Raw genomic sequence first — 19,176 nt, 5'->3', positions numbered from 1 at the left:
TGATCCCCGCTAGCATCTCCTAGCACCCGGACATGAAAATACGTAGGCTTGAGTGTGTTTTTGGTTTCAAGTTCCAACCCTCTGTTCCCACATCCGTCCCTAAGTAGTGACCTCATGATTTCCTCCTACACAGGACGTTTAGGGCTGTGTGTCACACTGATTGTTAGAGGCTGAGATCAGTCAGGCTGCCCTTCCCTGGGTCCCTATGGAAGAGGAAAAATAGGGAAATGCCTCAGGGCAGGAAATGGAGATATTAATATTTACCAGGATCCATTGCTCATTTTCCATCGTTTCTTGTTCTAAAATCCTTTTTGTTTTGTTTTCTTTCCCTCCTTCTTCCCTAATCACTTACTTAAGAGAAAAAAAGTCTTTGCCTCTTGGATGGTCCCAGCACCTTCTGCCCCATCCCCACTGCCCAGCCTGTGTAGCCTGGCCATGAGCCCTGCAGGAGGAAGGCATGTGAGTCTTTCACAGATACGTAGTGCTGATAGGAAAATTTTTCTGGGCAAGCGACTGTGGCTTGAGCAGACCTTCCCCACAGGAACCTCACTCCCTACCAGGATGATCTCCTGACAATGTGACCAGTTGGAGGCTCACCTTTGCTTCTTAGTTTCTAAGTAAATCTCTAAGGGTCACAGGGTTGAGGTTCCTCTCCTAGAGTCTGCCCAAGGTGAGTCCCCAAGGTGGGGAATGGTGAGAACTTGGGGACCCCAGGCGTCGTCCTAGAGAAAGCTGGCTTCTAGGTCTCATCAGTCAAGAAGCATGCCTTGCCCGGTACTGGTCTCACTTGTGGAGCTGCCCCTGGGCTACCTTCTGCCCACAGGTTTCTTGGATGATATGAAGTTTAGATGAGCCTTGAGACTAGAACAGGCAGACAGGCTTAGGCCCATGAGGGATCGCTTCGGTGCTTCCCATTCTCTGGACCCAGAAATTCTTTGGAATTTGGAATTTGGAATCTTTAATTGGAATGGGAGTGTGTCCCAGTTTGTTGGGACAATCCTGATTCACTTCTTCTTTTTCTTTTTAAAGATTTTATTAATTTATTTGAGAGACCGAGTACATGCATGAGCGAGGGGGAGGGGCAGAGGGAGAAGCAGACTCCCCACTGAGCAGGGAGCCCTACACGGGGCTCAATTCCAGGACCCTGAGATCATGACCTGAGCTAAAGGCAGCTGCTCAACCTACTGAGCCACCCAGGCACCTGCTAATTCCCTTCTTTTGTCCCAGAATCCTATCTCTCACCCTCAGTAGTGTCTCTATTTGTGCTCTAAATGATATGATCACCTTGCATCTAACCTGCCGTTGCTCACTTTCACCTGGGGAAGGATGGACAGATGCCCAGAATTGGTCCAGAAGGACCTACTTGGATTCCAGAGAGAGGGGCAGAGGCAGAAGAGGTTAACATCCTAATGCTGTGAGTTGAATATTGGGGAGGCTGGGGCTTGCTGTCGGAGGGAGACAAGCCGACAGATGTAAGGTTATGGGGAAGGGGACTCTCCTTGGGTCAAACAGGGTGTGCAGTGGGGCCCAGATGATGTTTGTAACTTTCTCCAGCTCCGTTCTGTATCCAGGAGCAGGAGGGTGGGGGGTCATTCATCCGCCTGAGGACATTCCTTCATCCTTCATGTCCCTCCCGTTGGCAAACCCCGGGTGCCCACAGGCATGTCCGCTCACATCCACCCAGCTGCTAATGCACACCCCAGGGAGGATCACCCAGCCTGTAGAGCCCGTTTTCCTCCTGTGTGGGGTATCTTCTCCTCCATCTCTGTCCTGCTCCTGCTCACCCTCCTCACTGCTCTGGACCCACAAACACCTGTCGCAGGCCACCCCCTCTGGTCCCTACAACGCCCTCTTTTCTCTGAGGAGCTTACTTGTCCTTTCAGTTGTCCCTCTCCTAGCCCCAGCCTCGTGAGGAGACACCACGTGTGTCTAAAGCACGAGAGGCATGGCTCTTGCAGGTGCTGGTCTAGCGCCTAAACTCTGTCCCCTGTTTTGGGGCTTTTAAGTCATAAAAACAAATAAGCAACAAGAAAAAAACTGAGCTGCAGTGTGAGACCTGTAGAAATAATTATGACTGATGGGAAGCTACAGGCATGTGACGGGTTCCCCAGGCCACCTCCGCCCTGGGCTGTGTCCTTTCCTGGCCTGTGGGAGCTGGGTCTGGAGAATCCCTCCCCTCGAGTTCCTGGACACTCGGTGCTTTCAGATGAATAGTAGTGTCCCCCGAGACTTCCTGCCCACCCGGAACCTCAGAAGCAAGGTCTTCGCAGGTGCACGTGTCAAAGATCCCAGGATGAAATCCTTCTGAATTCAGGGTGTGTCCTAAATCCAATGACTCCCATCTTGATATGAAAAAATAAGGGAGAAATCCAGGCACAGGGACATGGGAAGGTGATGTGGAAGCAGGCACAAGGTCGGAGAGATGCCACCACAGCCAAGGACTACCAAGATGCCAGAGGTGGGGAGAAACAGAGAAGATTCTCCCCTAGACCTGTTGAAGGGAGTGCGTTCCTATGGGCACCTTGAATTTGCACTTGTGGCTTCCAGAACTGGGAGAGAATAAATTCCTACTGCTTTAAACCATCAAGTTTGTGATCCTTTGTTACTGCACTGCTAAGAAACAAACACACCCTTTGGTCTGTTCCTGGGGTCCTGCACTGGAAATGGGGTGAGGCTACTCCACGGTCACCTGGGGACAGTCACACCATTCTGGCCATTACTTGAAGCAAACTTCCTGGATTTCCACCTTCAAGAAAATGTGCCACGTGTCCCTGCTTACCAGTCATCCGATCTACGAACTGTGGCTTCTTCACCCGCGGAGGAGGGAGGACCCCTGCTTCCAGGGACATGTTGGGGATGAATGCGGACAACACTGGTGCCAATGCCCAGCCCCAAACTGGGAACAAAGCAGGCCACCAGTAAGGGACTCCAGCTTCCCCCTCCCTTCCTGGCCCCTCTCACCGGTCTGTGGGTCTGTGTCTTCTTTCCCTGATTGCATCCATTCTCCACCCCCTCTACCCCCAGTGCAGGGTTCTACTGCAGTGAATGGGACTGGATTGGAGAGCTTACCCCAGTAACGTGACTGTCACTGCCCCCGGCGGGTGTGCCTGACATGCTGCATTTGGGGTGGCCTGCTCTCTACCCCATCAAGGGAAGGGCTGCTCAGGTACAACCCCTCAGCCCCTTCCCCATGCCTCCCCCAGGGCAGGAAGGGATGCTCCGCTTCTGTGAAACCTCACTGGGCTTCACTTACCGGTAGCTCCCACTCTGTGCCTTCTTAAGGATTCTAACCTAGGGATGCAGAATAGAGCTGTATCTTCTGCTGAAATCTCAAAACAAGACAAGATGGGGGCATTCACAACAGACACAGATAAAACCCAAACACATGACAAATGAAACTGGAGTCTGGAATTGAAAAATGACCAAGCATTCAACCCAGAGGCTGCCCTATCCTGGGCCCTGTCCTGAGGTGGGGCTAGGGCTCGCCTCTGCCCATCCTTACATGGGTGTCCCCTGCTCCTTGCCCTTTGGACCAACCCTACACTCCAGGAGCCCAGAATGCCTGGGTATGGATGGTGGAGCCCATCCTCAAGCAGGATGAACAGGAGCCAGAAGCCTTGCTTCGAAAGAAGATTCAGGGGCGGGGCCTTCCTTAAATCTTTGAAGGACAGAACTTCATAGATACCCCGGAGACACAGCATGGTCTGGCAGGACACTTTTATTGTTTCAGTCTATTTCCGTTTCAGGGTGGAGGAGCTCAGTCTGCAGGAAAGCGGAGAGAAGGGACAGATCTCCCAGCAGGAAGGAGATAAGAGGTGGAGAGAGAATAACTTCTAGAAACGCAGACTGGAGCACGTTAGGGAGATCTCGGGGAGGAGGACCAGCGATTCAGGGTGTATTTTCTGAGCTGGTCTCAGGAACCCTTTCTCTTGATCTGAGGAAGAAAGAGCATGATTAAATTCCCAAGGGCCATGAACAGCCGGAGGGGGCTCAGGGGGCCTGACTCTCGAGCTGATTTTGGTACAGCTGGTTGACTCTCCCCATCGTCTGGTGCAGCATCCCATAACGATCCCCATACTTGCTCTGACCGTCCCGTTAGAATTTCCTTGAGATATAGGATACATCAGGGCTGAGTGAGCTCTGAGATCCCCTCATCTTCCATGTGTGATGTTCAACGTGCCTGTCCCATCCTGCCCGCCTCCTTACCTTGGCCATCAGCACCAGGGCACCGACCAGCAGGGCGTACAGGGTGGCCTTCCCCAGCAGGATCTCATAGAGGATGGTGGCAGACAGGATGCCCTGCTGATAGGACACTGCGGGTAGGAAAGGAGAGCACACAGGGACCTGTGAGCACGTGTCTCGGGCCTCTCCACCCCCACCCCAGGGGCTATGGTTCTCCGTGCTCGGCTTCCGGGACAAAACCATGGGAGACGCAGAGCAAGCAGAGGAGACGGTCACTTACCCGAAGTGAAGCCACAGTCTGAAAGAGAGAAGGGGGAGGGAATGGGTGAGAGACCCCATCTTCTAAAGCAGATGGAAAGTCGCCACGCTGGGCGCACCTGACGCTAATGCAAAACTATTTGGAAGCTGTGCTTCCTTTAAGAACGAGCCAGACACAAATGCTAATGCAGCAAGTCAGCCTTCTGGTCAGCACGGACCCCAGGCTCCGACTGGGCTTCTCACAGAAGAGACTAGACACAGAAGAGACTAGACTAGACACCTAGATTGTCTTTCTGGTGCTGTGCCCGTGGAACCATGCCATCCTGGAACTCTGTGGAACGTGGTGGCACAGAGGGGCTGGGGGCACCCCCATCGGTGCTGAGCCACACAGGCTCATACAGTGAAGGGGGCCCAGCTGCAGGGCTCTGCTGGGCTGAGGATCTGGGGGAGGACTTAGCCCCGGGGTGCCCATTCACCCTCATGCTGGGCTTTGGTCTTCCTGCCCTGTCCCGTGTCTGCCTGGGCACTGCCTTTCTGTGCTCAGCTCACTGTCTGCCCAGCCCCCAGACCCGCTCACCTGCTCTGCCCCAGGCCTCGGCACTGATGTTCTGGGTGACGGGTTTGGTCCGTTGGCTGTTCTGCCACTCGTCATTGTCCCCGAGCCCGTGGAACTGGACTTGGCAGCGAAAGTGGTTGCGAGGGTTGTGCCAGAAGGCAGAGGACACCCTCAGCCGGCTGCTCAGGCAGTAGCTGGAGTCATTCTCATCCAGCCGCTCCTTGTAGGGCTGAGGGTCCGTGCTGACCCCATTCTGGACTTCCTTCCCATTCACCCACCAGCTCAGCTCCACGTGGTCGGGGTAAAAGCCGGTGGCCAGGCACACGAGTGTGGCCTTCTGGGTTCGGGAGGTCTCTGCTTCTGACGGTTCAAACACTGTGACCGTGGGAGGTTTGACCTTTTCCAGATTCTCTGCAAGGGGAAAGGATTTGGGACAGGACTGGTCTGACAGCTGTCTGGGGTTGGTGTGTGTGTGTGTATGTGAGAGAGACAGCGACAGAAATAACGAAAGACAGAGAGACAGAGAGAGGGCTGGAAATGGAGTCATCCTAAAGCAAAAGTATATAGTAGGTCCTGTGTGTTTGGGCATCACCGTCCCCACTCCTCTGTAATTTTTCTTCTGTCTGCCTGTTCTTTGTACTCACCCTATAGACATTCTGAGTAATGTCCCCTCATTGATGTTATTTGATGTCTTTTCTATCAGTAAGCGCTTACCTATGTTTCACCCTATTATGTAGTAGTTATTAAGTGGCGTGAGCACAGGATTGGAATCAGAATGGTAGGATCTAAATCTTAAAACTGACTTTGCCCATGAATGTGACTTTGGGACAGTGTCTTAATTTCTCTGCATCATTTTTCCTGCTGGTGAAGGGAAAATCTTGCCTCCGACTTTCCAGAGTGGCCGTGGACATTAAGTGACATCAGCTTTCAGACAGCCCCTGTCCTCAGCCTGGGAACTGCTTTGAAATCAAAGAGGCCGAGGAGTTAAGGGGAATTGGGGGTCATGGGGTCATCTGATGGCTGGGGACCCTCCTACTCCGACGAATCTACAGATGGCATATTGTTGCGGACTCAGGGGAAGGTACCCTTTTGTTTTATGGTGCACTCATGAGAATGTGAGATTTTCTGACTTTGTTTTGTGGGTATGAGGTCCTCGCTACCCATTCCTCCACCTCCTGAGGCTCCTCAGCCCCGAGAGCAATCTCTCCTTAGGTCAAATTCAGGGATTCGTCAACTTTCTTTCTGCCTTTGCTTCCAAATGTTATACTTTTTTCTACCAGTCAGCTTCCTAAATAAGCATCTGAGATCATCAGAGTTACGTCTTGCTAGCAGCTGCCCTGATACAATTTTTGTCCAAGGCCTCTCCTCTGCAGAGTCTTGGGTGAAGGCCCAGACCACCGTCTCAGCCAGTGAGGCTGGCTCACTTCTAGGTCTGCTCTCCATTCATTCGATCCTTCTCCTTTGCTTTCTACTGATTTGGGGGGTTCATTTCTTAGCAATTCTGTTAAGGTGAAATACCTCCTTACGAGAATCTAATTTAGCCTGGAAGATGGAGAAAATGTCCTTCTAACAGACACGTCATGTTTCTCTGGATGGGACCCTGCTTCCATGGGCAGCTGCATGAGTGTGTGACCCATGGACAGGACCCCATGCTTACAAAGACCCTTGGCTTAAGGGCCACTGTCACTATCTTGAAATCCTAAATAATTCTTAACAAGAGCCTTGCTTTTTCATTTTTAGCTGATCGGGTTTCCCAACCTGTCAGCTTCCCCTCCCTGCAACTCCTTCTTGCTAACTCCTACAATGTCTCTAGGTCTTTGCTTTACCAGAGGCGGTAACAGGCTCATAGCCACGCGGCCCAGCTCCCCCAATCTCTCTGCTCAGCCTGGTGTCTTCACTCTTGTCTCAAAGAACCTGGCTCTGAAGCTGTAGCCGCTCTCCCGGGGCACTACGGAGTGTACTCCTCTGACCCCCACCCAGTTAACAAAGTCCTTTGAGTCATGCGTGATGCTCCCCACAATGTTTACTGATGTAATGGGCAGGACAAACAGGACGCTCTGAAGCCCTTGTCTACACAGCTCTGTGCCAGGGCAAGGTTGGGTTATCCTTCCTTGTTTGTGAGTCCCTGTGAGGTGTGGGTGAGCTTTCAGTGTGGGTGTTAAGTGTATATACTGGGGAGCTTCTGTTTGTATATGCTGTTTGTGGGTTGGACGGGTCTCGGGCAGAATTGTGAAGTTTCTCTCAGGTTCCCAGTCCACCACGAGCATCTACGCAGCCCTCCCCTCCATGATCCACATTCCAAACTCCTGTTCCTCCTCAGGCACTGGTCTCACCCTCTCCCCTCACTCCCCAGCGACCACCTAGGGGAAGGGTGGAGAAGAGAAGGGTCGACGAACTGTAACAATACACCTTCCCTGGATACTGTACATGTAAGGGTCTCCTGTTCGTCACCCTCACAGCAATGGCAAGTGGTGGGTATTGCTGATAACCTTGTGTAGTGGAAGGGACTGACCTTCCCACAGATTCATTTGCGCAAGGTCATCGGATCATTAGCAATCCAGGGATTGGGATCAGGTTTATCTGGCTCTAAAGTCTGGTCTTTTCCCCACCCCTGCTCATCACAGGACTCTGGCACTGCCCCTGGACAAAGTCTAGCTGAGCCCCATCGGATCCAGCGTAATGACACTCTAACAACAAATGGGGCTCATTGTTGTCGAAGAACCCAGGTTAATGTACCAGTATCACGAGTTTCTTCCCCTCTCTGGCCTCAACATTCTTGTCACCAGGTGATGTCTGAGGCTCCTTTCCAAATCTAGGCGCTTAGGATTGTCCTGGGAGTTTTCCTCACCTCACAAAACGAAATATCTGCATTTTAATATATGTTTGCCACAACTGAACCCCCTCCACCACTGGGCTGTTGAGGCTGAAGTACTTAGTGTGAGGTCCCAGATTTCAGGCTGGGGGGCAGAGGGAGGCATGGGGGGTGGGGATGCCTCCCAGTGGCTGAGGGTCCAGTCCAGTCCGCGGGCAGGAATGGGTGCTGTAGACACCCCTCAGGGGGCTCTCCGGCTTAGGAGAGAAAGGCAAGGGTTTTCAATATGATTTTAAATGCTAAGCAGTAAATCAACTAACTCTTCTTGTTTTGGCTTTTCTCTCCACTGACGCACATTGATCTGATTTCTCTGGCCTCCCCAGTCCTCTCTTGTTTCTCCTTCCTTTTCTCCTCTGTTCAACGGCCTGCCTTCCATCTACCTCTCCCAGGAGCCGGCTGGGCTGCGTGCCCGCCAGTCCCATGCTTGTCCCTGCTTTGCTCCTGCCCCTCCCGCTCGGCCGGTCCCCCTTCTCCGTAGCAGCTACACCCCTCCTACGCCCCCTCCCCCAGGCCCAGGTTTCCCTTCTCAGTCGCGTCCCCCAGTCCAGCGGCTCTGAGTCCTCATCAATGCTCTAGTCCCCCACGCACTCGGCCCCTAAGTATCTCAAACGCGGAGAAAGAGCCCCACAGCTCCCCGACCCTCCACCCGTGTGCCGGGCTTGGGAGGACCCGGCCCCCGCCCCGCGCAGGGCTGACCCCGCGGACAGCGGACTGCGCGTCCCTGCCTGGCCGACCCCACTGTCTCCCGGGTCCGCGGAGCTGCGGCGCGCACGCGGAGAGACGCCCAAATCTCACCTATGACCGTGAGCCTGGTGCCGGAGCCGAAATACTGCTCGTAGGAACACAGAGGCCCAGACCCGCGCGCAAACCCCCGCAGCGCCCCAGCCGCTTCCCGCTCGCGCTCGCAGCCCGGCCCCAGCGCCGGGAGCCCTCCGGGGGGCCGGGCCAGGAAGGGCCCTGGGGTCGCCGCCTTCCCTTCCGACCCCGCCGCCCTCGTGTCGGGTCCCGCGGCCACCCACCCAGGACGGTCAGCCGGCTGCCGGCCCCGAAGGACAGGGCAGAGGCTGCAAAGCAGGGCCCCGGGCCCCCTCTCCGAGAGACCCCGGCCGCGCCGCGCGCCGCGCTCACCTAGAACCGTCAGCCGGGTCCCCGCGCCGAAGTACTGGGTATTTTGGCTCACAGCCCCCTGGCTCAGCACAAAAACAGGCCCGCCATCCCCTGCCCCACCGCCCGCCCCGGCGCCCCCGGGGCACCCTCGCTTACCTAGCACCGTCAGCCGGGTGCCCCTGCCGAAATACTGAGTTTCTCCACTCACGGCCCGGAGCCCCAGCACAAGAATCTGGCGCTGCCCTCTCCCGCCCGCCCCGCTCCCTCGAAGAACCCGGGATCAAGGCCCAGGCGCTGAGCCCCGCCTCTGAGCACAGCCCCTCACGGAGCCGGGCAGCTGCCCACCTGGGTCCATCCCGTCCCGCGGAGAACTTGACCCCAGCTAACCTCCTTACCCAGAACCGTCAGCTTGGAACCGGCCCCAAAGTACAGCTGTCCTGTGTTTGCACAGCTCTGGGGAGCCAGGCACAAACCCGCCTTCCCGGACTAGGGACCTGGAAGGGGCGAGCACCCACTCCTCTAGGGCCAGGGTCCCGAGGGTGGTCCAGGCTGGGCACCCCACCCGCCTTCCCACCGGGAGAGGCTTTCTTACCTAGTACTGTGAGCCGGGTCCCTGGCCCAAAGTGCTGCTCGCTGTATGAGCACAGTGGTCAGGGGCTGCCAAGAATTTCTGCTCCTCCCTGCTTCTCTTGGCGCAAGCTGGGGATGCTCTGTCCGTCTCCTTCCTGGGCTTCTGTCCCCCCACCGTCAGAGCTAGCTGGACATAGTCATCTAGATGCTACAGGAGGTCATCTCCAGTGTGCCGAGGAGAATCAGCTTGGCTTGGGGACAGTACAGTGGAGGCGTAAAATGAACTGAGCTTGGTGCTGGGGGTTGGGGCTGGAGTTGGGACGTGTTCCAGGAAGGACCCTGTCTCTTACTACTTACGGGACCTGCAACTTTTCTGGCCTTCTTTCCTTCATCTGAAAAAGGGGGTACTACGTTTTGTGCAATGTTGTTGTGAGTTCTTAATAAATAACGCACGTGTAAGTACTTTTGTCAAGGGCAGGTTTTTCTGAAGAGTGCTGGATGATGACCCCGATTTGATGTGTGGGCCCTTCACATTCCTGGGAAGCTGTCTGGAGCTGGGAGATGCAGAGATGTTCACCCAGTCCAGGTCCCTGCGAGAGCATATCAGGGACCAGCTCTAGAGACACCTCCTAGCCACTCCCCATCCAGGAGCTGTGTTCCCAGGGCAAGGTGGAGGTATTTTCTGAGGCAGAGCTTTTTGTAAAAGCACCCCCTCTACCTGAGTCATCGTGCCCCCCCCCAGCTCCCACAATGTTACAACAGGATACAAAAATGTTTCCTTCCCTCTGGTCCCCTCCCCCCAACCACTGGGCACAGACAGGAAGTGCAGGTGACAGAGGTTAGACTGAGTGGGGCTGGGAGCCAACTCAGAGTACATTTAAAGTGGGGAGGGGTTGGGGAAGGTCATGGTGCTGGTGAAGGGGGTGGGCAGAGAGGCCCTGTGGCAGAACATACACCACTGTGAGGAGACCCTCTGTGTCACAAGGTCTCCCCTCTGGGACTCACGGTGCCCACCTGCACAGAACGGCATTTATAGTGACGCGGGGCGGGAGGAGCGAGGGGTGGACTCCAAAAAGCAGGTGACGGCAGCTTGTGGCTTGGGGACAAGCAGACTCTGTAATTCCCCACTGCTCCCCGAAGAGAGTCCAAGCTCCTTATGCTTCATGTATCCCACACCCTGCATGAACACCTCCTATGTGCCCGGCCCCAGGCTGATGGCAAGGAGCCGAGTTCACCTCTGAGGCGACCGCATCAGCCTGCCTAACATCTCTTCCCTCCTGTCTCTGAACCTCGTCGCCGTCCCCGGCTAAGCACCTTCAAGTACCTGACCCTGTGGTTTCAGCTCTGGTTCATGTCTCTGACTGTCACGACCACCTTCCCACAGGGTTGATTAGACCAATTCTTTCTGCGGAAGAGTTTGCCACATTCTCAGACACTCCCCTGATGATCCCAGTAGGAAATTGAGTACTAGCCTCTGACTGCATTTCAGACAGCTCCCATTTCTATCGGAAAGTGCCACTTTGTATTTTGACTGTTTCTAATCCTGAATGATCCCCTCCAGAACAGGTAGGTTCCCTAGGGTCTATGACTTGGATCTCTTTATTTTCTTGAAGGTGAATAGCAGGACATTGCAATGATGTGTGCTTGAATGGGTTCGTGCACAGGCACATGTATGTAAATACATGTACACATACATATGTGTTATAGAAGTGTGCACACTCATGTGAATGCCTCATGCATTGCAATGGAGAGAGAAAGTCATGCGTTCCAGTCCTGTGAGCAAGAGAGTAGATGGCTAATTCAGGTAAAGAAGCACCTGAGAAGGCTTCTTACAGGGGATGATGTTGGGGCTAAATCTTCAAGAGTAAGTAGGAGTTGGAGTACTACTATGTGCCTCCAGGTGATGGAGTGCAGGTGGCTCCAGGACGCAGGGTGAGAGGAGTGGGGTATGCACGGAGTGAGGTAGCAGAGGACTACTGCCTAGATGCCATCCCCAGGACCGTGCGTCACCACAGTGACCATGAGACAACAAAGAGCTCTTAGAGGATTCCTCGAAATAGCAATAGGGCAGACTCTTGGTTTCGGGGACCTTTATTTTCTATCCTTCCAGGAGTGATCAGGGCACGTTTTTACACCCATGTAATTCACTAGAGAGAAACTCATCAACAGATTTGTAATGTAAACTGGAAGACACATGTGCTACTTGAGATTCCAACTCCAAGTCAGTGCCTTCTTTTCTTGGCCGGGAAGCCTGCTTGGTGACAAGAGAAGACGGTAGCGTACTCAGGGAGACAGTTGAAAGGAACATGGGTGATAGGTATGAAGGCAAGCTTCTTAGCCACAAGTAAGTGAACAGTTGTTGGGGGATATACCTGTGGAAGTAGACTCTTCCTTAGAGCAGCTTGGTCCAGGTAGTACAGGAAATTCTTTATAAATTTTTTTTAAGATTTTATTTATTTATCAGAGTGAGAGAGGGGAAGAGAGCGAGCACAGGCAGACAGAATGGCAGGCAGAGGCAGAGGGAGAAGCAGGCTCCCCGCTGAGCAAGGAGCCCGATGTGGGACTCGATCCCAGGACGTTGGGATCATGACCCGAGCCGAAGGCAGCTGCTCAACCAACTGAGCCACCCAGGTGTCCTTATAGAAAATGTCACTGTTTTTCTGGGCTGTTTTTGAGTAAGCCTCCTCAGTCCCATCACCCCCATATACGTTTACTCAAGTTCTCCTGACAGGGAGGGGCAGGGTAGCCTCAGACTCAGTCGCTCAGCCCTGGTACTAGAGGGACCTGCTCTTTCCTTTAATACCTCTTCTTTCCTTTTTTTTTTTTTTTTCCCTCTAAGATTTTTATTTATTTATTTGACAGAGACACAGTGAGAGAGGGAACACAAGCAGGGGCAGTGGGAGAGGGAGAAGTAGGCTCCTGCTGAGCAGGGAGCCCGATGCAGAACTCAATCCCAGGACCCCAGGATCATGATTGAGCCGAAGGCAGATGCTTAACGACTGAGCCACCCAGGTGTCCAATACCTTTTATTTCTAAAAGGTATTCACATGGAGGAGTCACATGGGAGGAGTCACATGGGAGGCCCGATATGGGCAGAAGATGTATCAAGACACTCATAAGGCGGAGTCAAGCCAGAACACATCATTTTTATTGATTCAGTCAACAGTCAATTTAGTCACACTAGGGGTCCCCCTGGGTTAGGGAGATTTGGGTCATCAGCATCCAGGTGTTCAGGAACATAGTGGGTAATTATTGGGGTGAACGGAGAGATGAAAACAGCTCTTGAGAAGCACTGGCTAGAAGTCGAAAAAGGAGAATCCATACTGGGGAATAGCAAGCTGGAAGCTCCCGCCTCTGCCTCTGAGGTAGTTTCAGGAACCCTTTCTCCTGACCTGAAGAAGAGAAGGTTTCAGGGGTTACCAGGAGTGACGGGAACTGAGAGGAAGTAGGATGGTCTGCTGACAGGGTGAATGGTAGAGCTCTTTACAATGTTCATTGGGTTCTCAGGTGACCTCAGCTTCTCCCTCTCTGCCTGGTTTTCCCACTGTGATCCCGGAGGTACAATACATCTGCTGAGGCATGTGGGTGGACCTCTGTCTTCTTCTCCTGATACCACTGACTGCCTGCGGGATCTCTGACTACTCACAGCTCTGAGTTGCTGTGTTTCAAGTGTCACCTCCAGAGTCCCATCCTGCCCGCCTCCTTACCTTGGCCATCAGCACCAGGGCACCGACCAGCACAGCGTACAGGGTGGCCTTCCCCAGCAGGATCTCATAGAGGATGGTGGCAGACAGGATGCCCTGCTGATAGGACACTGCGGGTAGGAAAGGAGAGCACACAGGGACCTGTGAGCATGTGTCTCGGGCCTCTCCACCCCCACCCCAGGGGCCATGGTTCTCCGTGCTCGGCTTCCGGGACAAAACCATGGGAGACGCAGAGCAAGCAGAGGAGACGGTCACTTACCCGAAGTGAAGCCACAGTCTGAAAGAGAGAAGGGGGAGGGAATGGGTGAGAGACCCCATCTTCTAAAGCAGACGGAAAGTCGCCACGCTGGGCACACCTGAAGCTAATGCAAAACTATTTGGAAGCTGTGCTTCCTTTAAGAACGAGCCAGACACAAATGCTAATGCAGCAAGTCAGCCTTCTGGTCAGCACGGACCCCAGGCTCCGACTGGGCTTCTCACAGAAGAGACTAGACACAGAAGAGACTAGACTAGACACCTAGATTGTCTTTCTGGTGCTGTGCCCGTGGAGCCATGCCATCCTGGAACTCTGTGGAACGTGGTGGCACAGAGGGGCTGGGGGCACCCCCATCGGTGCTGAGCCACACAGGCTCATACAGTGAAGGGGGCCCAGCTGCAGGGCTCTGCTGGGCTGAGGATCTGGGGGAGGACTTAGCCCCGGGGTGCCCATTCACCCTCATGCTGGGCTTTGGTCTTCCTGCCCTGTCCCGTGTCTGCCTGGGCACTGCCTTTCTGTGCTCAGCTCACTGTCTGCCCAGCCCCCAGACCCGCTCACCTGCTCTGCCCCAGGCCTCGGCACTGATGTTCTGGGTGACGGGTTTGGTCCGTTGGCTGTTCTGCCACTCGTCATTGTCCCCGAGCCCGTGGAACTGGACTTGGCAGCGAAAGTGGTTGCGAGGGTTGTGCCAGAAGGCAGAGGACACCCTCAGCCGGCTGCTCAGGCAGTAGCTGGAGTCATTCTCATCCAGCCGCTCCTTGTAGGGCTGAGGGTCCGTGCTGACCCCATTCTGGACTTCCTTCCCATTCACCCACCAGCTCAGCTCCACGTGATCGGGGTAAAAGCCGGTGGCCAGGCACACGAGTGTGGCCTTCTGGGTTCGGGAGGTCTCTGCTTCTGACGGTTCAAACACTGTGACCGTGGGAGGTTTGACCTTTTCCAGATTCTCTGCAAGGGGAAAGGATTTGGGACAGGACTGGTCTGACAGCTGTCTGGGGTTGGGACAGTGACAGAAATAAAGAGAGACAGAGAGAGCTGGAAATGGAGTCATCCTAAAGCCAAATTATATAGTAGTAGGTCCTGTCTCGTTCTGTTCTCACTCAGCTTTGCCCCTCGTCCTGGTTACCCCATGGAGGCATCCTGCCGACTGCGTCTTCCAGCCCCTAAGGTAGCAGTGTGTCCTGATTTCCTTGGCTTTCTTGACAGAGTCTCTTTCTCAAGGCCTTGTTCCATTTCGATCATGAGAGTCTATCTGTTTCTCTCCCTTGCTTAGAGCCCTCTTCAGTGGGTGACTATCGGTTCTTCCTATGGTACAGCTGAATGAGCTTGGGATTTGAGGCTGATGATTCTCTCCAGCAACACGATCCCAGGAACCAAATCAACTTTTTCTAATTATCACTTTCCTTTTGTACAAAGTGTCTGCGTGTCTGTTCTTGCGATAGCACGTAAGAGAACTAGCTTTTGCTGCCTGGAGGAGACACTGCCCGGTTGTATCTGACTATACTTTGTTCTAAATGCTTTTCCCAACTCACTTTTTTTTCCTTTTCTTTCCCATGTGTGTGTATGTGTAAGTTAAACATGTAACCTGCTTTGAGGAGCCTAGAATCCGCTGGGTATAATGTATCCGATGTTTCACCTTTATTCCATTTACACTAGGACACGCGGGGTGTGCGGTAGCTTGCCCAGGGTGGCTATAATCCCATAAAAGACACTGTCCATGGGTCCAACCCTTTTTTCCTTCCAGTGCCCAGCAAGCTTCCCTGCCAGCTTTGGAAATCCTGGTTCAGGTCATATTTGCTGGGTATGAACGAATTTCAAAGTCTAAGGGCCGTGTCGTCAGAGAGCTCATGTTGTGAAGCCCTGGGCCCTTTTCCTGTGTGATACAGGGGAGAATTTCTGGAATTGTTGGAAGGCAGGGCCCCTGGGAAGACACCGAGGGATGAGAGAAAGCACACCTCTTTCCCATGTTCCCGTCTTTTTGCCAGAATGGACTGTGTCCTCTCTTTGGCTCCATATTGACCAGAGCAATGGCTTTTTGGAGCAGAGGTATGGGAAACCCAGATGTCTTCACTTTAACCACATTTTGGGACGTGGTTCGAATGCGAAGATTGAGACGCAGTTTTGGAAAAAGGTCAAAGGCTGGGACAGTGCTGATAAATGACACGGATGGAAAGAATGGCCCCAGTAAGCCGAGCCTTTTACAAAGGTTTCCGTAGAAGTTAGCCCCTAACAATTTAACACCCTCAGGGGCTGGCGCTAGTACCCCATTTTCTGCATCTCAGAGATTCTGAGATTTCCACTTTCCAGTTGCTCGAGCATCCCCCAGCCTGTCCCACGAGCCCCAAGATTCCGGGTATTACAAACCCCAGAAATTTGTATTTTCTCATTGTGAGAAAATACACTTGCTGGCCTGAGCCTCCATCTGCAGGACAAACTCTGCTCCAGCTAGCCAGTCTGGTAGGACCAGGTCCCCCATGCCTCTGGCCTTGTCTCTATGCCCAGCGCAGATCCGTCTCACCACTCCCCGCCCTCCACCTGTCCGCTTCCTCCCCAAGCACACTCAGGCTGTGTTAGTGTTTTGTGATCGGCTCCTTCCTCTACCAGCCCAGCATGGATCCTGAGGTTTGAGAAAATGGGGCCTTCTGCCTATTTTCTCTTCTTTATACCTTATTTATTATCTATTACTAAGATGGCATAAGTTTCCAGTTGTATCTCCTCTGATCTTGCCTAGCACTGTGTCCCCCAGACGCCCACCGCAGCCCTCGCTATACTGTGACACGGACTTCTACCCTCGGGGCTCAGAAACACCCCTCAAATCAGCCCAGTCTCACCAGTCTGGCCCCCTGCTGCCTCCGGAGCCCTAGATCACTTCAGGAAGACGCATATGGATCTTGGGAGGCCAGTCGAGACGGAGAAGGAGGAAGACAAAGGCTAGCACAGAGTTCTGAGCGGGTGGTAGATATTAGAAGGACTTTAACATAGAAGACAGAACAACTCACCAAAATGGAGTCAACGGTGAAGAGATAGAATAGGAGGGAAAATGGAGAAGATCCAAATAAAAAAAAGAGAGAGAGAGAGAGAGAGAGAGAGACAATGAGAGAAAAGTTAAACAACACACCCTTAAAATAGGAGAGATGAGAGGAGTCCCAGAGAATAAAGAGAAGCAGAGTGAGAACACAACAAGCCCAAAGAGTTAATCTGGAGCCGTAAACCTGAGGGTCTGCGAAGCTCCAGGAGGGAAGGGGTGACTCTGAGCCCTGCCTTTACACCCCTGTTCCCTGCCGCCTGCACTTCTGGACTGATCAGTCACACACAGACAACCCCAGTTGGGCCCCAGGAGTGCGGCCCCATACCTGTCACGGTGAGCCTGGTGCCCATCCCAAAGTAGAGCGGCGAGTTATAGGAACACAGCTGCAGGCAGCCGTGGTAAAACCCATGGAGGGCTCCTGCCAGAGGGCAAGTCCTCGCTCCCAAGGACCAAGCTCCACCATGGCTCTGGACCTGAGGGGTCCGTTAGGAGAAAGGTCCAAGCATACTATGGGGAAAGAGGAGCAGGCTTAGAATGGACACACACGCGCGCTCACACACATGAGAAGGAAGGATGAACCAAGGAAAGAGTAAGGAGCGAATATTAAGGACTGGAGACTCAGGGAAGAGGAATAGAGGGACCCTCCAAGCCGCACCAAGAGGAGTGGCCGCCACAGCTCTTTGGAAGCTCCCCAGGGACAAGAGAGTTGACTTGACCCCCAGCAACCAGGGCTGGGAGGAGAAACGGGGACCCTACGTCCAAGGGACAACAGCCCTAAACCCCTGTCCTGCTCCTTACCGAGGACCAAGAGTTGAGTACCATCTCCAAAGTGCTGGGCCTGGTTGCTCCACAGCACAGCGAGGGTGTGACAAACCCCAGAATTGCTCTCGGGGGCCTTTCCTTCCAGAAGCTAGCGTCCGCCAGAACTTCCAGCACCTCCTCTGCTCGTCCACACTCCCGGAGCCTTTTCCCTGCTGTGTCCCGGGAGTCCTCCTGGGACTTCACTCTTGCAACACCCTGCCCCCCAGGAAGCCTCTTACTTACCCAGGACGGACAGCTTGGTTCCACTTGCAAAATACAGTTTTTCATTGTTACACAACACTGCAGCCCGGTAGGAAAACTTCCCTTGGCTGCATCCAATTCCTGCCCTCCCAAGTACACCTGCCTGCTCTCCTCTCCCTTTCCTTAGCAGAATTTTGCTCTGGGAGGTGTGAAGGGGGGACCAGTGCGCAGTGTGCAATGCCACGTCAGAGGACCGATTCGGGTGTGTGACCCCGAGCCCTTTCTCCCCGTCCCTCTCCTTTCTGAGCCGGGGAGGAAACAGCAGGAGTAAGGCAGCTCTGAGGCGAGAGGCTTCCCATTTACAAGGCCATGACTGGGCATCCTCCAAGGAGACAGGAGATGGACAAGGGGACCCCAAGAGGAGACTACCTGCCTCCCAGTAGGGGAACACAGACCTAGCATAGCCTGTCCAAGAGATTCCTGGAGAGGGGGGCCGTCCCCGCCTGCCCGCATCAAGACAAGAATTCAGAGCTTGCTGATAAAATGTGCTTTAACCTAAACCTCCAAGAGGGATGCTCCACCCGGACCCCTGTCCCTCCTTGTGGGTTCCCAGCCCTCTGCCCTGATGCACTTACCTACAACAGTGAGCCGGGTCCCCTCCCCAAAATGGAGGGTGTCTCAAGAGCACAGCCTCCCAGATCCACTTCAGAACCTCCCCCGTCTGCCGAGTTCAGCCGGGATTTGGGGACAGATGGGTGCCTTCGTGGATCTCTTTCCCTCCCAGAGCCGCCGGCCCTGCTTCATATTCTCCCCCACTCCCTTCCAGAGCTTGCCCAGGTCCCTGGACAGTCAGAAACAAGGAGCCACAGTGTGGTCTCCTACGAAGTTCTGAGCAAGGAAAGATATGAAGCCCCTACAGAGAGCGCAAGTCGGTGAAGGAGACAGACCAGAGTCAACACTCATTCATTTACTTCTGGGCTAGCTCTAGGCTTCCCTCTGTTAGGTAACTACTCAGAGAGGCAGTAGCATCTCCTTTCGCTCCTCTGCCTTAACCACTGAGGCTCAGTTTTGAGTTTACAGAAGACCCTCCATCCCCGGTGGCTGGGTGGATTTGCCTAGACTAGGACCCTCCTGGTTACTGGTTCCCAAAGATGGAGATGACATCTCTAGACATCTTGGGATGACATCTTGGGACCAGGACCCAAGACCTGGGGGATCCCTTCCTTTGCCCATTTCCCAGGATAGAATCATCCCCATCACACCCTGCCTGGAGAGCCCCCAACCTTACCGACAACCGTCAGCTTGGTCCCTGGGCCGAAGGTAAAATCATAGCACATCAGCATACGGCCACTCTCAAATGGACACTTGGGACCTGCTTTCACCTACAAGGGACCTGGAAAGACCCAGAGCATGTCTTACCTATAACTGTGAGCCTGGTGCCTTCTCCAAAGAAAAGTTCAGTGTTCACACAGTGATGTGGGGCAGGGAAACAAACAAATCTGAGGCATGGAAAGAAGATGGGGCCCTGGATAGTGTCTGGAGGACTCTGGTATAAGAAAGCCCCTCCAACTGCACAGAACATTTCCAGCTGACTCTTGGGGCCACAGAACATGGCCAGGGCCTATCCAATGGGCCCCACAC

At 53.8% G+C, this 19,176-nt stretch overlaps 1 protein-coding gene and 1 gene segment (V, D, J or C); both read right to left on the bottom strand.

Moving 5' to 3' along the window:
- Positions 1 to 3,700: 3,700 nt before the first annotated feature.
- Positions 3,701 to 9,330, bottom strand: LOC101686008 (M1-specific T cell receptor beta chain). Its single transcript, XM_013050448.1, has 6 exons — positions 9,321 to 9,330; positions 8,664 to 9,239; positions 5,018 to 5,407; positions 4,463 to 4,480; positions 4,207 to 4,313; positions 3,701 to 3,934 (listed from the first exon to the last, which is right to left on the bottom strand). The coding sequence occupies exons 1-6, from the start codon at positions 9,328 to 9,330 to the stop codon at positions 3,914 to 3,916; spliced, it is 1,122 nt and encodes a 373-aa protein (XP_012905902.1). The 3' UTR covers positions 3,701 to 3,913.
- A 3,341-nt stretch (positions 9,331 to 12,671) lies between these two features.
- On the bottom strand, positions 12,672 to 17,303 carry LOC101684255. The segment is given in 5 exon segments: positions 12,672 to 12,937; positions 13,253 to 13,359; positions 13,509 to 13,526; positions 14,064 to 14,453; positions 16,859 to 17,303. Coding segments are annotated over 5 exon segments (561 nt in total).
- Between the last annotated feature and the right edge of the window lie 1,873 nt (positions 17,304 to 19,176).

Source organism: Mustela putorius, unplaced genomic scaffold, assembly GCF_011764305.1.
Source record: "Mustela putorius furo isolate JIRA1106 unplaced genomic scaffold, ASM1176430v1.1 tig00003845_pilon_pilon_pilon, whole genome shotgun sequence".
NCBI classification, from domain to species: Eukaryota; Metazoa; Chordata; class Mammalia; order Carnivora; family Mustelidae; genus Mustela; species Mustela putorius.
Note: the sequence above shows the minus strand (reverse complement) of the source record. Positions and strands in the feature narration are given on the sequence as shown.